The sequence below is a fragment of the Theropithecus gelada genome, chromosome 12 (assembly GCF_003255815.1).
Source record: "Theropithecus gelada isolate Dixy chromosome 12, Tgel_1.0, whole genome shotgun sequence".
Classification (NCBI taxonomy): domain Eukaryota; kingdom Metazoa; phylum Chordata; class Mammalia; order Primates; family Cercopithecidae; genus Theropithecus; species Theropithecus gelada.
Window position 1 is genome coordinate 36669228 of NC_037680.1, and position 20859 is coordinate 36690086.

The 20859-nt window shown below is 39.2% G+C and overlaps 1 protein-coding gene across 7 annotated transcripts in view; it reads right to left on the reverse strand.

The window, feature by feature from the left end:
* Positions 1-20859, reverse strand: part of RBMS1 (RNA binding motif single stranded interacting protein 1) — a 215031-nt gene that overhangs the window by 84699 nt on the left and 109473 nt on the right. For all 7 annotated transcript variants that reach the window (XM_025404167.1, XM_025404166.1, XM_025404162.1 and 4 more), the window contains one exon: positions 9309-9484. In XM_025404167.1, the coding sequence (XP_025259952.1) occupies positions 9309-9484 (176 nt within the window). The remainder of the gene's footprint in view (positions 1-9308; positions 9485-20859) is intronic.

Here is a 20859-nt window from a genome sequence, read left to right on the forward strand (position 1 = left end):
ATTGAAGAAAGTATACACAGAGGTGTAAGTGAGATGGTTCTCTATTGGGGAGCAGGTATTTATTTCGTGGGATCTTCTTTTTTGTGATGCTAAAATTATTTCTGTGAAATCTGGGGATTTCCAAAAGTCTTCAAACTATATACCTTGGTATGTCAAAGAAGTATTATACATAAAGTATTTCTTAAAGTACCAAAATTTTTCTAAACCAAGAAAAGAAATGATGCAACTAACATGAACAAGAAAATGATTCTACATTTCGCTTACCCAAGAGATGAATGGGAAGAAGATTCAGTTACTTACACAACTGCTCTTAAGCTCTCAACTCTGCTTTTGTGTCCATTTATGGGGCGGGTGGGAGATCGCAAAGGTTCTGTGTTTTGCTCAGTCTCAAATGCATCATGTGTTAAACTCTTTGACATGGAACCTTACTAGAATACTGTCCATGATGAGAGAATTAAGTTACAATTAGTGACTCAATATTTTTACTTAGCAGATTGGCATTCCTTTTTACAACGATGAGACAACTTCTGTAAACTGCACGTCATATAGATCACACTTTTCAGCAATATGCTCAAGTTCCTTGGTCTAAGCCCTCATTGTGTTATTTATTACGTGTCATCCTATTATGCTAGCAATAATAGAAGCAAGCCAAGTTCCGGAAAATACTGTTATTAATATTTTATGTATGGAGAATATTCTAGATCAATGATGAAAGAACTTGAGAGGATAAAAATGAGTTGTTTTATGGGACAAAAACATTTGGAAATCAAAAAAATCCTGTGATTTGTAAAATCAAATTTGTAAATGGGCGCAAGAAGCTATATAATAGTAATAGACACAAAAATGGAAGGCATTTTCTATAATTAACTGAAGAAAACTCATCATCTTAACCCAATTTTCACTTTTTGGGAAAATTAAAACATTTTTTACCAGTCAATAAAGATTAGGTTTTTGTTTTTGTTTTTTTTAATTTTTAAAGGACACACTTAATGAGAGAAGAACTATTTGCCCACGACTCTATGTTTTTGTTTACTTTTATTTCTCTTTCCTTGTCCCTCAAACAAATGTAAGAAATAAAAAATCATTAGATATAGATTTCAGTAGCTTTGTAAAATACCATTTAAAAAAAGACAGAACATTCAAACAACTACAATACAATATAACACAGCTCAATATGCCCAGATCTCAATTACCTGAGATGTAGTAGCTACCAAAGAAAAAATCATCTGTGGGTGTTTTATTGTAATGCCTGTGAGTTAAATACACCATAACCATTATCATCATCACCAGCAGTAAGACAGTTCTTCAATTTTCTTGGAAGACAACACATAAAAGGCAAATTATATCTTAAAGAGAAGCTATTCCCTTATATTAGCCTCTAATTTAACCCTACATGAAGAGTTTCGGGTTTCTAAGACTCAGGTTGCTTTAGAATGATGTGAATGCAGGCAATGAAACGTTTGGTCTATGTCTGTCACATCTGCATAGCTATCTGAATACTCCTGTGTAGAATACATGTGAAGCATGTGTGTGTCTTTCTTTCTAAAATAAATGTAATAACTAAGGGTATGTTCAGGCATTTTGGACTGAGTCACTTGACCTTTGGTCCCCTGACTCAAAATTCTCTCTTCAATTTTAAAGAACTGAGTCCCTCTTGGGTGGAATGATTTTCCTATCTCATTACAGGATCATTCTTTTGTATTGAAAATAAAGGCTCTTCTATTTCATGTAATTTCTATACATTCCAAAAGATTTCCTATTTACATAGGGATTTCAAAACACTGGGTCTGTTGGGCCCATTGCTCCCTTCAGAGTAAATGTTGAAGGTAACTTTGTAATAGGGTAAAAGCTGATCAAGCATCAAAAAACTATTCAATTTATTAGAATGCCTTCACTTTCAAATTTTACCCTAAAGGTAGCCTAATCATTTTGTAATAAAAGAGATGATCGTTTAATTTCAGGGTGGAGAGAAAACATCTTATAGCAGATGGATTGCTTAAGAAATCTCAGTGTTACAGAGATCAATGGAGATGTACAAATAATGAATATAACCATTTCAAGTTGTCCTTTTCCTGTTAGTTGCCCTAATTTCTTACGACAGTAAGAATAATTTAAAATACTCTTTTAAATCCCAGCTACTCGGGAGGCTGAGGCAGGAGAATTGCTCGAACCTGGGAGGCAGAGGTTGCAGTGAGCTGATTGCACCACTGCACTCCAGCCCAGGCAACAGAGTGAGACTCCATCTCAAAAAATTAATCTAAATCAGCATTCAAAAAATTAGCTAGTGGTTTCAGAAAAGCAAGTGGTTCAATGGGCCCTATTTGTGGTAACGCAAACAAAAGCATGGTCAAATCTGGGGAACACAGGGAGACTCTGGAGTTTCGGGACTAAGAGAGAACCACTAAAAGTCGGTGCCTTTCATGTGCGCTCTCTCTCAGTTAATGCAACTAGAGGCTTCCCTCTCACCTATGAGAGTCCTCACCTTCTCCAATCCACCCTTTCTGCTTGTGTCAAAATTAGCATCCGAGAGAGACAGAAAGAAAGGAGAGAAATTCATTATGCTACTCTTCCACTCCAACAGCTTTTTGTCTGTAACTAAAGAATAAACTCCAAACTAAAATGTTGGCGTTAACTGTCTCAGTCAAGATGGTAACGGTATGCCCCCAACCTATACCTACGGCCTCACATTCCTTTACACCCACTGACAACCCGTCACGGGAACCCTGGGTAACTAACAACTGCCGAGTGCCAGCTCTGCACCAAGAAGCCCTCTCTGTACCTTTTTAAACATCCAAGGGTTCTCACATCTGCTGGGCACTTCTTGATGCCCGAAGGATACTATTGCTTTCACCCTTCATGAAATTTTCCTTGTCCTTTAAGGCTGAGATGTCATCTCCTTCCTGAAAGCCACCCCAATTCCTTCATATCAAGGTTAGCCTTCTGGCTTCTCCCAGTCCACCACTTTGGTGATAATACTATCCTGTCTCTCTGCTGACCTGTCTTGCTTTACTGTTTCACCTTTTAAGATCTGTGCTGTGTTCAAAAACACAAGGAAAACTTACAGAGAAAACAAAACAAAGGGATAGAAAATAAGTATGTACTGAATATTACAAAAGGGGAAACCGATTACATTTCAAAAATATTTCCTTTTAAATAGTAACAGGCTATCATATCATAAGCTAGATTTAATTTCATGTTTCTATTAAAATCATATGTTTTACTGCACTTGGAAACAAATTAGAAATTTACTGAATCAAGAATTGGTTTAGGAATGAGGGAAGGGCTGTCTGTAGAAGACGGAAAGAGTAGAGATACCTCATTTTGTTTTAATATCAAGTCACTGGTTTTTCCATTAAAATAAGTTACTGTTACACTGAGTTACCTAGAACTCTTCATATGATGTCAATACCATAGCAACCTTTAAGCTACCCAGCCTGGGCCAACAGAGACCCTCAGACATTTACTCTACTACAAATCAGGGAGAGCCATTACCAAATCTTGCACACTTATGCTATTTGTAAATCTTTAAAAAAGGCTGGACACAATGAGTATTTCACATGCCACGGTAATTATTATGATGAGCAATAATCAGGTGTGGGTAGCATGTGGCTGAAACAATTCTTCTGCAAACACAAGCATATCTCAGAGACATTGCAGGTTTGGTTCCAGACCACTGCCATAAAGCGAGTATTGCAATAAAACAAGTCAAACAAATTTTTTTTTTGTTTCCCAAGCATAAGTAAAAGTTATATTTACACTATATTGTAGTTTATTATGTAATAACATTATGTATAAAAAAGCCCGGTGTGCATACCGTAATTTAAAAAATGCTGTATTAGCCAGGCACAGTGGTGCACACCTGTAACTCCAGCTACTCAGAAGGCTGAGGCAGAATCACTTGAGCCCAGGAGTTCAAGGCTGCACTGCACTACAGTCATGCTTGAGAATAGCCACTGCACTCCAATCTCTTAAAAAATATTTTATTATAAAAAAGTATTAACCATCCGAACTTTCAGCCTAAGTTGTAATCTTTTCGTTGGCTGAAGATTTTGCCTTGATGCTAATGGCTGCTGACTGATCAGGGTGGTGGCAGCTGAAGGCTGGGGTGGCTGTGGCAATTTCTTAAAATAAGACAACAGTGAAGATTGCTGCATCAATGGACTCTTCCTTTCATGAAAGATTTCTCTATAGCATGCAATGCTGTTTCATAGCATTGAAGAGAGAAGGCTCACTTCTCTCAGCCTTCACAGGGTTGAAGAATTAGGGTCTTGCTCTGGATAATGTTTTGGCTTAAGGGAATGTTGTAGCTGGTTTGATCTTTTATTCAGATCACTCAAATATTCTCCACATCAGCAATAAGGATGTTTTGCTTTCTTATTCATTTGTTCACTGGAGTGGCACTTTGAATTTCCCTCAACTTTTCCTTTGCGGGCTGTTTGGTGCAAGAGACCTAGCTTTTGGTCTATCTTGGCTTTCAGCATGGCTTTCTAACCAAGCTTAATTTTCATTTTAAAAGCTTTTAATTTAAAGTGAGAGATGGGAGATTCTTCCTTTCACTTGAACACTTAGAGGCCACTGCAGGGCTATTATTTGGCCTAATTTCAATATTATATCTCAGAGAAAACGGAGGAGAGGGAGACAGAAGGGGAATGACTCGTCAGTGGAGCAGGCAGAACACACACAACATTTATTAAGTCCTATATGGGAATGGTTTGTGGTGCCCCAAAACAATTAACATTAAAGATCACTAATCACAGATCAGCACAACAGACATAATAATGATGACAAAGTTTGAAATATTGTGAAAATTACCAAAATGTGATGCAGAGACATAAAGTGAGCATATGCTATTGGAAAAATGCCAATAGACTTGCCCAATGCAGGGTTGTTACAAACCTTCCATTTGTCTATTTTTTTAAAGCAATATCTGTAAAGCACAGTAAAACGAGGTATGCCTGTACCCCTCCCACCCCCCGCAAAAAAAAAAAAAAGCCTCAAGGAAGAGGAGGTTGGAGGTTATGTTAGCATAAGCTACTTCCCTGGCTTTCTTAGCTTTCAAAATCAAAATCTGGTGGAGTTTCTTCCTCCTTTGTTTTAAATGTAGAATTCAATATAAATTAAGTTTATTCTAGCAGTTAGAATTTCAAGGATGGAAGAAACAAGGGATACTAATATTTGTTCAGAGACAACTGTGATCTAGGCTCTGGACCAGCTCTTTTACTTACATTATTTGATTTAATGCTTATCACAATTTTTGATAATAGCATTATTTGACCTATTTTACAGTCTGTTGACTGGGAATTCAGTATTTGCCTAGCACTTTTAGGTAACTCTGGGATACCAAACCTAGCAATCCTGACTACAATGCCTTTGTAGTCAGGGTGACAAATCTGTATAAGATGATACACTGTTAGCATCATATACTGTCACAGACATGTGGCTAAGTAATGTAACAGGCACTTGGAGAACAGAACTATATGGAAATAAGATGCTGATTATGAGCTGAAACATGTAAAAATTAAGAAATAAAGAGGAGAGTTACTGGTATGGTCCAAGCATAAAGGAGGCAGAGAGAGTTTGGACTTGGCCTTGCTGAATAGAGAAGGCGAGGGGAGGCACCAGAGGGGAGGTAGCAGAGGAGCAAATTGTTCTCCTGTCACACTGTAGGGAGGGAGGAGTCACCTGGTTCTTCTGGCAGGGAGAAGGAGGAAGAAGGGCCAAAGAAGAATCCACAAAACTTAGTGACTAAGGGACAAAGAGAAGGAGCTGCTGACTCCCAAAGCTCTCCTAAAGCTTCATGTTTAAAAAAGTAAATTTGGAAAACAGACAGTGTTGAGAGAGAGGATATTTTGAATTTGAGGTTGAATATGGGTAAAAATAAAATATTCAAATGGAAAATGTACAGGAAAGTAAAAAGAGTAGAGAATACCCCTATCAGAGGATGGGACTATGGAGGAGGCAGCCAAGAAAACAAACCTGAAGAGCAGAGAGTTGAGGAGGAGAGGGATGAGAGTGAAAAAAAGCTAGGGATATTTAAGATGCTAGTGCAGTTTCAGTTGAAAGTCTGAAGGCAAAATAAAAATGGCTAAGATGTCAACAAAATGGACACAACATGAGCCCTCAATTCATCTATCTAAAAAGTCTGCCTAAGAAGTCTCAATGAGAGAAATATTGCATTGGCAAATATTTAGGTGACAAATACACCACACAGATAAGCACGGTCAAGCACAGTGTTTGTTTGGCTTGATTTCAGAGAAGGAAGAGAATGAAGCCAAGGGGCAATAGATGAATCCTTTCGGCCACCTGGGTTGTTCCATTTCCTGAACTTGCTGGTTAACTGAACTGGTATCTTGTTTGTGAATAGATAACCTCTTAGAAATAGGGAGTAAACTTGCTGCAGCATAAAGCAGTCAAGGTTCCAAGATTTTTCGTATGTGTTTCACAATTTAGAAGTTAATAGAGCTGGTTGACATCTTTCATTAAAAGCTTCTAGGAAATTTATCTCTTTTCAATCCAGATTACCTGACACCACCGTCACCACCCTGCATCAGGAACTTAGGCTGGTTGGCTTCCTGTCTGAGCCCCTACCCAACATGCTTTCTCTTCTTAGCCATAGTGATCTACACTTTGCAGGGTCATGACTCCCTCTTTTGAGTCTGGGTGGGGCTGCCTTTCCCTGTCATCTCAGTATCACAACATCTGCTTTTCCACTGTAACCGCCTCTAACATTACAGCATCTCTATGTTCTACTTCAAACACAGTTTTTAAAAAATAGTTTTTGTTTTCCTCTCTAGTTTTTAAAATCTTCATGTCATACATGCCTTTGGACTTCATGCACCATTTGTATGGAATTGGGCCACCGTGATAAACATTCCTGCTTGTCCCCATCTTTCTGTTAAATAATCCTCTAAAATATCCAAGCCCCCTGGAGAGCCAAATCATTTGTTTCCATCATTTCCCCTCCTAATTCAGCCTCATCAGGTCAATTTGTAATTACAGTGCTAAGTTTTTAGTTCTAAGTATTTCTTTTCTTTGTTAGAGGTATAGATTTATATCTTTTTTTTCTGAGACGTTTCTGATACCTACTTTTCTAAAAATCTCTAATTATGTCCAGTGGTTTTTTAAGCTATAGGATGAGTCACTTTCTCATAAGGTTCTTGTCACTTCTATGTCACCAACTAGCTCTTCTTTATTGGAAACAATTAAGTCCAGAACAGGAATGCTCTTTTGTGCTTTCTCTACATTCCAAGACACGAAACTCTCAGCAAGTCAAATTTGGTATTTACTAGATTTTCTGTATTAAATGGAATGAAGTTCCCAGCAAATTATGAGACAGAGTCCTCTGTTATTGTTATGTTTTGCCTCTGTATGATACATATCAAGAAGACTATTATCAGACTTCAGTATGAAACCTGGGATTGTACAAGAGCCTTCCTTTGCAAGTGATGGGAGACAGTGAGGGTTGCAAAGCATTATTGCTGCTATTGATAAAAGGAAGGAGGGTAATGTTTACATACGTTAAGAAAATCCATACATGTCAAAGAGAACAACAAAAAAGAAATGAATATTCTAGGAAAAATGATAAAATGTTCTTCTGCCACATTTGGAATATGATTCGGTTCAAAAAAAATTACTGACTCAATTTTTCAGGTACATATTTACTGTATATAAAACACGGCGTTACTCCAGTATTTTAGGGTTAACTGTCTCCTTAACATCAAAACTCACCCTACATAATTCAACAATAGCTGAAGAACAATTTGTTTTTTGAATACCTCTCCTCTTCTCTTATACCTCATGAATTTGAGAGTTAGCTTCATTCTTCTGTTTCTTACAGTCATATTTTTCATTCCTTAGACTTTATGGCGCTCTATCTACCTGTAATTACGCTGCAAAAACATAAGACAACACCACTGAAAGGCCAGCAGCAGAGGAGATAGCAAAAGGCCTATTTGTGGTCTTGAACAGCTGCAATAGGGCAGGGCGTGCCTGGCAGGGTTCCCTCTGCCTCCAGCCAGCAATGACAAACCCCAAGAGCTGGGCTTGCTTTCACAGCAGTCTCTAATGCAGGGCATTATTTCACTGCCCCAAAAGCCAAGGACTGGAGTCAAAGTCCACAAGGGCTGATCAAAAAGGGGGACATGAGAAAAGCACAGGGAGAGTGCTGGGAGGGATGGCCTTCTACAAAGCTCTCCAGATCCTGAAAAGCCACCACCTACTGTCCCACCCCTCCCCTTTCAGAACAAAACACAGCAAAACAACCATCACCCCTTCCCCACCCATGGAAGGCCAGATGTTACTTTTAGTTCCAGTTTGGAAATAACTGACCAAGTTAGCTTTGAAATTTTTTTTTCTTAAAAAAAGTAAGAAGTAATGAATCTGGATTTTAACCAGGAAAAGAGAAATGAGATGTTATCAATCAGGTGTTTTGAAATTCAGGTAATAGGAAACATTCTCTAGCAAAAGTCTCCTACTGCAATTATGCAAAATTCTCTTTTTAAGGGACCATTATTGTCTTGGGATAAATAAAAAGTACTGTTATATGTGTAGGCTTTTATAGCTCAATGCAATTTGATGCTTTCAGTCCTTACACAATGATCTTTGCACTATACAGTGCTTCTGGTTCCTTGTTTTAAAATTAGTGCTTTCTTACTTAGTAAGTTAATGTAATTGCAGCAAAGAAGCACATTATATTCTATTTATTGACAGCATTAGCATATAATGCAAATTTACTTTGGAACTTTATGCACATGCACACATTTCTTCGTAACACTCTGAAAGGGTAGAATTGAGTTCTTATTCCCAAAGTGATGAGGGTGAACAATCCAGACTACAAAACTATGGATGCTAATGGAGGCAGACTAATATGGTCCCGGCTGGAATTAAGAGCTTACATTCAGTATGATGTTAGATGGTTAACAACCTTTCTGACAAGCAATGACAGCTAAAGTTCCTCTCATAGGCTAGACTGGCCCTCAGAGGTGCATCCACAAAAAATGAGAACTTCTGAAAAATATCTAGCCAAAAAAAATTTTTTTTAATTCACATTTTACTTCTCATATGCCCATAAAGTCAAATTCTATTGAGAAAATGCTCCAGTTCATTTTGATATGTAGCCAGTCTGATGATATTAATATTGACTGAAAAAGTATTTAAGAAGTTAAAACTTGAAACCCATTTTATTGTTGCGATACTGAGAGTCCACAGGTATTTCTTATAAACGTCTCTTACAATGCAGTATAGATCACCCTATAATATGATCAAGAAGATACTTAGCAGCTAAAATAATATGAACAACTACTACTTACGGTTGACAGAGCTTCACCAGGTCCTGGTCGGTGGTGTTGGGAGGCAGTCCTCGGATATAGAGGTTCGTTTTGCTGAGCTGATCCCATCCTGAGTTGCTACTGCTGCTACTGTTGTTATTACTGCTGGTGGTGCTGGGACTGGGAGGGGCCATGGGGTGGGCTGGGACCAGAGACTGCTGGAAAACAAAGATCAGGAGCCTTAGTATGCTAGCATTAGGAGACTGACACCATTCAGAGGCTGTCATTCAGCGGCTGTATGATCTCCCAAATAAAATGAAGTTACCAAGATTTAAATATAGATTACCTTAAGCTACTTTGAGGTATAAATTTTAATTTACCCTTTTAAAAGGTCTGTTCACGCTACTTTAAAAAAGGCCTCTTCTTCAACATAAAATTGATAACAGGGTTTACTCAGTAAAAGTTCTCTATGAGCACCTTAAATGTGACTAAATTTATGTAAGATTAATTTATTCACGCATTTTTCGGGAACACATCTACTGAGACTCAAAATTAATGTGCATGAAGTTAGATGATACCATCTTAATATACAGTAATTTAGAAATCACTAGACTTTGAAAAGGTTTTCAAATTCTGAAGAACGTTTGATTGAAAGTTGCTTATAATTTTATTAGGATGACTCTTCAAAAAAAAAAAATTACTCCTCAAGTATAAGAAAGAGTTTAATCCAGATCTTCCAATAAGGACAATCTCACCTAGTTCTAAGACAGGCACACGACTTCATTGAGACATCTGGGTAAGATTCCCAGGCAGGCTGCCTTTCGCTCTGGCTAACCTTGTGAAATTTAACCCCTGTGAGAACAGTGTCCAAGCTGGAAACCTTCCCAGCTTGCAGCACCCACCACAATTCTTGTAAAGCCTGCAACCAGAGGACTCAGTGTGGTTTTACAGTCAGCAGCCACCTAAGAAGAATGTCTGAAATTGTACTCACACCAGATAATTCTCTGTGCACCGATAGAAAGAACCAACAGTTCTCTGACCCAGTGCCACACACATGACTTTGAGGAAGTTAAACGGCTCAGCTTAAGATGAAAGGGCACACAACCCCAAGTGTCCTCACAGCAAATGCGTGGCAATTTCACACCAGGACAGGGATGTTTTCTCACCTCACATTTTCTAAATAATAAATATACTGTACTAACTCAAAGACATCACTCATGAACAGTCTGAACATCCAAAATTAAATAGTCATTAGACAGTTAAAAGGTTCAAATCTCATGGCTTGGTTTTTACCAGCACAATCAAGAAAAGTCAGGCACGTCTACAGAAGACAAATCAAATCCCACAGTGGAAGGTTGGGGAAGCAGATCCCTTGCAATAAGCATACCCTCATTTACCTCATCAGCAACCTCCGTTGCCCACTATAGATTCCTAGTTTTGTACCCAGCTTCTGCCATGGTCATCCTAATTCCATAATATCCCAACACACGGGGATCTCATTAATTTATTTTTATTTTTTTGAGACAGAGTCTCGCTCTGTCACCCAGGCTGGAGTGCAGTGGTGCGATCTTGGCTCACTGGAACCGCCTCCTGGGTTCCAGCGATTCTCTTGCCTCAGCCTCCCAAGTAGCTGGGATTATAGACACACAGCACCATGCCTGGCTAATTTTTGTATTTTTAGTACAGATGGGGTTTCACCATGTTGACCTGGCTGGTCTTGAACTCCAGACCTCAGGTGATCCGCTCGCCTTGGTTTCCCAAAGTGCTGGGATTACAGGCATGAATCATCATGCCTGGCCCCATTAATTTAGGTATGTTAACTGTTTCTTCTGATCCTGTATCTTCCAGATTCTTCCTTCCACTGCCCAGGTTCTTGCTAAGATATCATCTGAGTCCAAACACCACTTTACTTTCTTTATTTCTTTTAGAAAGAGAGCAGCAAAGGGTCAATAATAGTCAATGCAGAAATGCTATTCACTGAAGGCTGAACTTGAACTGGGAACATCAGTACTGCTTAATCCCAAAATAAAAGCAGCCTGAGATCACGTCCTACCAAATCTATTTGATTCACGCCCTTAACGAGCAGCTGAACTCATATCCTTTCCCCAAACCTCTGGTTTTTCTCTAGGGGCTAACTACTTTCTAGATATAAAACTAAGACCAAACTCTGACACTCGCTCTGCCACAGGTGGCACCTCAGAGAACTGGCCATGCCCCACAAAGCCTGTGCTCCTTCTCTGAAGCCACTGAGTTGGTACCTGCCATCCAGCCCTACTCTATTTTTCACATCAGTGAGAACAGAGGTGCTGGAAAGTAGCCCACACGCCTGCCTCCTGTCCCAAGCCTTTGATTGACACAGATAACTTGTAGCTATTAAAACTAGGCAGGACTGAATTTTCCCTTAAACCTCCCTTGATTAGTGTCTCAGAAACCATCCCTGACACAAGCAACACTGTTTCCACAGTAGGACCCAGTATGTTTAATGCAGTCATTGAGCGATGAAAAGCTGTCATCTGGGATGAGACTTGGAGAAGTCAGGAAGAAGCTGTGGATCAGGCCCGCCCCTACCTCTTAGTGGGATTACATCAACACGAAGTAAATGAACCATCGGGCATTTTAAAGACTGCATTCCAAGGCTGCATTCACTCGAACCTTTGATTTTGCCAGAAGTGGAAAGGGAGTGGCGGGCATGCACCTGTATAATTAAAGAAACATTTGGATGTATGACTTATTTGGAGATTATTTAGACACGAAAGTAGTAGGTTTTTTTATTTATGTATTCATTTTTTGGCAGAAATACAACTATGATTTACATGTCTGAATTTACATAGCTGTTTTAATATAATTTGATGGGCATCCCTATATACTGCAGTAGTTATTTTCCCACTGTGGGAAGCAGATACAGTCTGTGCCTCCCTGCTTCCCCTGTTAAGTTTGCCCTGTGAGGGAATGAAATCTCCCAGCATCTGATCCCAGGCAGAAGAAGAGGGTTCCTAAATGTACCCAACGAAGACTACTAGCCTCTGGTGAATCCTATACAGAACAAAGTTCAAATTCAAATTTTATTTCCAAATCAATTCTTTCTTGGGGCTAACTGAAGACAGAGAAAGAAAACTGAAAGAGAGAAGCATTGAATTATTCCAGGTTGTCAATTTTTAATTTTCTAGTGCAGAAATTTTTAAACCAAAGACTACGTTTTTAGAAGTCACTGAAACTGGGCTGGGCGTGGTCGCTCACGCCTGTAAACTCAGCACTTTGGGAGGCCAAGGCAGGTGGATCACGGGGCCAGGAGTTTGAGACCAGCCTGGCCAACACGGTGAAACCCCATCTCTACTACAGATACAGACTCTGCTGAGTACTTTACATACATTACCAGTAGTACTTAATTCAATCAGACTGGCAGGTAGGTTATTGTTCTCCCATTGTGCAGATTAGGAAACCGAGTCTCAAGAAAGGTTAGGAATGTGCCAAGGCCACACATTTAGAAGGTGGCAGGGCTAGAATTTGAACGCAGATCTGCTAGAAAACAAAGCCAGAGCAGAGCCTTCAAACAGTACTCTACGTGGGACCCCAAAACACTTTCTATATCCTGAATGCTCTATTTGTATTCTTCCATTTTCTGTGCCCATAATTTTTGCTAATTACCAAATTCAAGCTTCTCTGAAATGTGATATTTAATACCATTGGCAGATATGTTTTTTAAGAAAGTAAAAGGTGCCTTTAAGTTGACTTAATGAACACACAGTCTCATAGTGTTAAAAAAACAAAAATTAGCTCTTTAAAAAGCGGTTTTAAAAATTCTACTTTATAAAAATCTTTTCATTAAAGAATAAATTCTACAAACAACTTTTGAAAGCTTCAGCATATTACTGCTAAACATTAGAGTCAACATTTCAGGATGACATGACTTAAAACAGTGAAAAATTAAACCTTCATTCATAGATTAAAATGCAAATACTGACAAGTCTTTCACTACAGCTTCAGAACTCTGATAAATTTAAAGAAATTACACTTTGTCGTCAGATTATGTGTCTTGGCAGCACAAATGATAAACTTAAACAAATTTTTAAAAAGCTTACAAAGGGATAAAAAGGGACAATATTTTACCCAGTTCCATTTTCATCACTGGTAGTCCTTTTACATTTTGCTTCTCGAAACCCGGAAGATGCCTTGGAACTTGAAAAGACCCTCTATGGATGAAGCTTGCAACTATTTACACACATTCAATCTAATTAGGGGACCTGGTGGCTGGATAAGCATGCTAAGTGCCCACCAATCCCAAAAGAGCCTAGTTGTCTCTCAGCCTTCTCTAGCCTAATTTTTCCTGTTATCAGGTCAGGTAAACAAACCACATTCTTGTATCTCCAAGGGCAAAGAAAACAAGCTAATTCCATTTTCTTGATAATATTTTATGGGCTTAATTTGCATACCAAAATGGATAGAAAACAAAGTCACTAGTGAATAAACGGGGTGGTTATATTAGCAGACCCTCAGCCTTTCCTGCACGAGTGGTTTGGCACCATCAGTAAGAGCGTTCATCAGCACTCAGAGAGAACTTCCTGTATGGACAGCACTCAGAGAGCATGTCCTGTGTGGGCAGCACTCAAGGAGGACTTCCTCTGTGGATAGCAATCTGGGAGCACTTCCTGCATGGACAACACTGATGCCTCCGTCCAGCCAGAAGTCCCACTGGGCCTCCTATACTAAAAGGATCAACAATAGGCACAGGGCAACTATACACAGGGTAATACTATCTCCTGCTCTATCATATCACCCCCTACAGAGAAGAGAGAAATAGTCTCTCTTCTATAAATACAAATCTAAAGGTCATTTACAAAATTAATGACATGCGAACTAAAATACATTAGTAATCATGTACATTGTTGTAGATTTCTATGTAGCAAAGATAATTTTGAAACAAAAACTTGTCATTTAAAATTCTATTGTCTCATTTCCTTCCTATTACTAATAGGCTAAAGAACAGTGCTCTGACCAATCTTATAGCTGAAGCTGTCCTCCTCTTCCCACCCCCACCTTACTTAGCCACTTCTCTAAGAATTCTAGTACATTCTGAAGGGAAAGGAAAGCTAGGACCTGCCCTTTAATTTTCTTCAAGTGCTTTTTAAAGTTTTCATCCTCATAGTTCAAGAAGGTTATCATTCCCACCCCTGTTGCCCCGACACCCACCACCACCACCACCACGACCACCACCACCATCCCAAACAGCAGGTTGGTTTAATACATCAACTATTTCCTTCATCTAGAAGCAAAATAATCACTACAGTTGCTCCTGAAAGCAGACAGAAGTTTATAGAACATTATCATTTTCACAGGGAAACAGTATAAGATCACGCCTGAAATGAACTGAGTACTACGTGAAGACACTGTCTGCTACACTCATTTCCATACACCGGTTCCTCTCCGTATGCTTTCAAGATGTAAAAGGAATTTAACAATTTAAATAAATTATCAAACAGGAATGAGGGGGACACCGACATGGGCCAAGTATCACCACAGTCAGAATATTTTCTTTGTTTGTTTTTGGCCATATGAGTGACTGAGAGAGGGCTGGGAATGGTGGCTGGAAGGAGAAGTTCTGGCACAGGGAACTGGAAAAACAAAACTAAACGTGGGAGGTGAACTAGAGAGAGGTGAGAAACTGGCCAGGAATCAGTTGTTCCTGTGGGTATGTCAGGGAAGGAATGCCTGAGACCAGGATGTGAAAAAACACATAGCAACTAAATTAATGACGAACAGTAATGCCCCTTTACACAGCCATTGTGTCTCCCTTATACACACCATGGAGTTAGGGAAATAATCAATCCCATTTGATAACAAGGATACCAAAGCTTAAAATCACACAGCTAATTAGTTAGTGAAACTGGTTCTCATATCTTCACTGTTCCTTGTTTGGAAAAAAACTTTGCAGCTTCTCAAGACTGTGAAACTGAGCAATAGAGTATTAATTTTTTTTTTTGGTTGGATTAACCCTGTCAAAGGAGATGGACCAATGTTACCTTCACTATTGCAATAAAACATAAAAATAAAAATTTCCAATAGGCTTCATAATTAATTCTCCAAGATACCCATCAAAGTTGATCCTTGCATGTAAAACTGCAATCTCCACATAGAAATCTCTTCACCTAAGTTCATGAATAAAGCATCATTTTCTTATGCTTCAGATAAAAAAATTAAAGTTAAGACTTGCATTGTTGAATACAACATGACTGACTGAGATTTCCTTCCAGATCCCATCAAGACACTAGATTCCTTATCATTCAAGTATCTTTTAAGGGCTGGTTCTGTGCTCCTGCATGCTAATCAGCCCAATTGTTCTATTTCCTCCAAAAGTTCTTCTAAGAACTCCAGTGACTCGCCAAGTTGCCCACTGAGAACTCTGGGCCAGGAAACACACAAGAGTTCCTGTGCAATTTGTTCCTTCTAGTTTTTCTAACAGCATTTATAAGGGGTACAGGTGTGTGAATATGAGGATACCAGACTGAAGACATTTTAAATTAATCACCAGAAAACTAGAGGACCAAAAGAGAAAGCAAGGGGCCTAAGGCAAGGTTTCAAAATTTCCTTACCAGAGAATGCATTCATCAGAAAGGAAAAGCTTTTAAAACAGTGGGTTCCTAGCCTTAGCTACCCTTAATTGCATTGCTTATAATGGTGTAGTACAGTATGGTTTCTAAAAATAGAGTCCAACTAAGGGAAGATCAAGGAGGAGGGAGGATGAAAAGGCAGGGGACAAAAAGGTTGAGGAAGGCTTCACAGAGGGGGTGGATGGCTGAGTGAGCTGAATATTAATGACATGTCATTAAGAATAAAAGGGGTGGTGGCTCATGTCTGTAATCCCAGCACTTTGGGAGGCCAAGATGGGAGGATCACTTGAGCCCAAGGAGTTGAGTCCAACCTGAATAACATAGCAGGACCCCGACTCTACAAAAAAAATTTGGTGGTGCACACCTGTAGTCGCAGCTACTGAAGAGGCTGAGACAAGAGGATCACTTGAGCCCAGGTCAAGGCTGCACGGAGCTGTGATTGTGCCACTGCACTCCAGCCTCGGTAATAGAGACTTTGTCTCAAAAAAAGGAACAAAACAAAACAAAACAAACAAAAAATAATAAAAGAAATGGCAAATCTGAAAGAAAGGTGGGTAGAGTAAGGAGAGGAGTGACCAACAAAGACACAGACTGGAAGGATCATTCTTCACAAAAGCCAGAGAATTACCCAACCTGGTTGCTTCAGAGGAAGTACCCCAAGTTGATGTTGAGGTGGGAGTGCGGTGGTACTAAAAAGGTAGTAGGAAGAATCTGAAAAGCAAGGTGGAATGTGGACATGATGTCACAGGTTACCAGAGTCTCACATGTAGAAAAGAATTTAAACACAGTAAATGAAGAGGATGGCTTCTGGAGAATGCAACACTAGAAAAACTCTTCCCTTCCTTCTATGAAAATAATTTTTATAGTAATAATTAAAAAAAAAAAAATTGGCCGGGCGTGGTGGCTCACGCCTGTAATCCCAGCACTTTGGGAGGCCAGGGCAGGTGGATCACCTGAGGTCAGGAGTTCGAGACCAGCCTGACCAATATGGTGAAACCATGTCTCTACTAAAAATGCAAAAATTAGCCAGGTGTGGTGGTCGGGGAGGCTAAGGCAGGAAAATCATCTGAACCCAGGAGGCAGAGGTTGCAGTGAGCTGAGATTGTACCATTGCACTCCAGCCTGGGCAACAAGAGTGAAACTCCATCTCAGGGGGAAAAAAAACTGAACGGAAAAGTTAGAATATCTAGATTCATGTTCTGCGTTGGCCAGGAGCAGGAATGAGTATTATCGCTGGAAGGCTCAGGTCTTCACATGTGAAATAAGCATGTTAGACTGGCTGATTTCTAAGCTTCCCTGCAGCTTCAAAATTCTCTAAAATTCTGGATAGTGCTGGACAGTGCCATCTCCAGCTAAGACATGTCAAGACAGACCCAGTCAGGTCCTTTAGTACTCTCGTCTGTCTGCCAAATAGTCAGAGAAATGGAGCAAGAGTTTCTTAAACTGGCAGACTCCAAGGCCAACTTCTGTGACATTGTGCAACTTAAGACCAACAGACATCACACTGCAGCACCATTTTCCTACACCCCTTAGGCCAGCATGGATTCCTGACTTAGTCATAAGTGATTCTAAGAAAATATTCTAAATACGTAAGCTATCCTAAAACAACAACTGAAGTCTAAAGGAACAAATGTAAAACAAAAAACAATCTTAAAGAGCTCCCGAAACCATAGTATCCTTAAGGTAGAAACAATATTACAGCTGAAATAACCATAATAACTTAAGATCTATTGAGACTGCATGTTACTTAGTAGCCTGCCATCTTTGTGTTTCAACATGTAATTCGTATAAAGAGTTATATTTCACATTCTATTCAATCTCTTCTATATAAAAGGACTCTGTAACAGCTCCAAAACCACTTTAAAAGAAAATTCAAAACAATAAATAAATTACAGCCCAAACAAACAGCAATTAGAACACAGTAAACACAAAATCCCACCCAACTTCAGGTGCAAAATTCATTATTCTTCTGAATTCTGAAAGCAGGTGTACAGTGTTTTCCTCCTCCTTCGATTTCCAGATCCATGCCAGTCTTCTTCCTCAACACAGAGCCTTGGGAGGGGACAAGAGCCAACTATTCCTTTACTTTTTACTCAAAATAAATGGAAAAAAAATAAAAATAAAAAAGAAAGAAAACTTCCTAGGGGAAGTGAAACATTACTTTTATCATGACAGTTCAGAATACCTCTGCAATGCATTTCCTGCCTCACCCCAGTAGAGTTAGGATTCCAGGGCTGACAACTTCCTCCCAGCTGTTTTTTAAAGTCTATCTACAGTACAGTCTGTATCTTACTATTTCTTGTAAGTAATGAATTATCGCTGAGATTGTAAAGTCCTCAGGGTGGAAAAATACCCATTCTAAAACATACTTTCTCCACATTAAACAAACTTACTGAAAGTATTATAAAGTGATTAAATATTAAGTTAGAAAACTTATATGAGTAAGCTTACAAAAAAATACTCCCATAAAAACCAACTTATTTATTTATTCTTAGATCCAGAGGGACATGTGAATGACCTTGCAGTACTATGGGTTTCACAATTTAGCCCCCAGAGAAAAAAATATTATCTGTACTTACAGGAAACTGAACAAGTATTTGCAATCTCCACATAGTAATAACTTAAAAACATAAAATCTTATCTGACAATGTTGTAATTTTGTATATAAACATCACTGAGAAAACTTTTTGAATATAACTCAACAATTAATGTCTACTTTTGTTTCTTTTTCATGGTAAAATCTAGTAGCTTACATCTGATATGAATAATTAGAGAAAGTGAGTGATACTAGAACAGTTCTTCAATTATATATCAGTCTATATGTTTCTTTTTTTTTATTTTTTAATTTTTAAAATTTTTTTAAGAGACAGAGTCTCGCTCTGCCTCACGGGCTGGAATGCAGTAGTGCAATCATGGTTGACCATACCCTCGAACTCCTGGGCTCAAGTGATCCTCCTGCCGCAGCCTCCCACATAGCTGGGACAATAGGAGCATGCCATCGCATCTGGCTAATCAAAACAAAAACAAAAACAAAAACTTTCTTTGTAGACACCGGATCTCACTTTATCACCTGTGTTGCCCAGGCTGCTCTTGAATCCAGCTTCAAGAGATCCTTCTGCCTCAGCCTCTCAAAGGGCTGAGATTACAGTCATGAGCCTGGTCAATCTGTGTATTTCTGTGTCACGTTTGTGTGTGTGAACAGTCATGTTTGTGTGTGTGAATAAAGACAGAGAGGAACGGATGGCTGTCTCTAAGCTATACTGCCTGAGACTGGGGCTTGCTGGGTTTTTTAACATTTTCGTCCAACATCCACCTCAGAAATTAACTTTTTGCCTGACCTCTCCATCCTGTATACATAAATAAGCACAGACATATAAAACTGAAACATAAGTTTTGTGAAACAACATTTTCCTTTACCAAATGCAATGTACCCTAATGTTATCTTTTCCAGTATATTTCGGTAAAAGAAATAAATGCTGGCTGTAACCCACTGAACTGACACTTCCCACTAATATTGCCATCTACAGGTTAAAAAACAGTGGTCGGCAGCGTTTCTCAAACTGATGTGCACATGAAGTGCCTACACTGTTAAAATGCAGATTTCGACTCAGCCATTTGGGGTGCGGTCAAGTTTCTGCATTTCTAACACAAGCTTCCAGATTTTGCCCTTGCACAAGGCAAGACTCCTGGTCTGTGTGGATGAATTTGGGAAGCGCCCCCTTCCAGCTTTAAGGAGAAGCAAGCTGCCTCTATTCACAAAATGAGATAAAAACCTTTGTTCCACTGATTTCAAACCCGTTATCTGCTCAGAGTAACAAAATGGTAGAGCTGGGAGGGGTATGAGAGATCATAAGAGCCAATAATTATCCACTGGAAGTATAAGGAAATTTTGGGAGATGGCAGGATGGGAAGTAGAGGTGGGGGCATACTTGAATTTTTAGCAAAGGGAGCTTGGCTTTGAAAATGCTGAGAAACACTGATGTAATGCAACCCCTCACTTTGCAGGAAACCCGAGGCCAGGAGAAGTCAAACCACATATCCAAGGCCATACAGCTAATCAGAGGGAGAACGGGGCTTCCAGTCCCCACACTGCTGTCATAAAGCACCAGTCCTTGTTTGTTACCAGAATTGCAGCAAAGATGATGGTACAGGCCAAATTTTCTTAATGAGTTTTTAAAAACTGAGTAAAATTGATATGCTGGACCTGTTAAGACAGTAGAGAAAAATTATTTTGTGCAGCCTTTTCTATACCTCAGATGATTTTATCCACTGTCAACTTCTAGATCACTTACTTAGATGTCCAGGTCTATGCTAGACATCTAGTTGCTTGCTTTAAAAAAAAAAAAAGGGAAACACACCTATGAAATTGATAATTTAAATCTCCCCAGAAAATGCTTGTGAATGCCACTCATTTCTATTTTTGTATTTACTTATATTACGAATTTTTGAGTAGCATACATGATCATTATTTGTACCATCTACAAGAAGATACAAAAATCAAACAGGTTAATTAAAGCAGTTTGGAGACTGGATGCAGTGGCTCACGCCTGTAATCCCAACACTTTGGGAGGCCAAGGTAGGTGGATCACTTCAGCCCAGGAATTCCAGATCAGCCTGGGCAGCATAGCAAAATCCCGTTTATACAAAAAAAGAAAAAAAATTAGCTGGGTGTGGTGGTTCACACCTGTGTCCAACTACGGGGGAACCTGACTTCCCCAGTAGCTGGGGACGATCACTTGAGCCAGGAGGTCAAGGATGCAGTCAGCCGAGATCATGCCACTGTTCTGCTCTTCAGCCTGGGCACCAAAGTAAGACTCTATCTCAAAAAAAAAAAAAAAAAGAAAGAAAGAAAAAAAAAGCACTTTGATGCTTTTTAGTCATAAGAGTACACTCAGAGTCAACTACCAATTTAACCAGCTAGAATTAGGAACCCTTAAAGAATCACTAGAATTGTCTACCCATGGTCAAATCTCCCGATATATGTCACA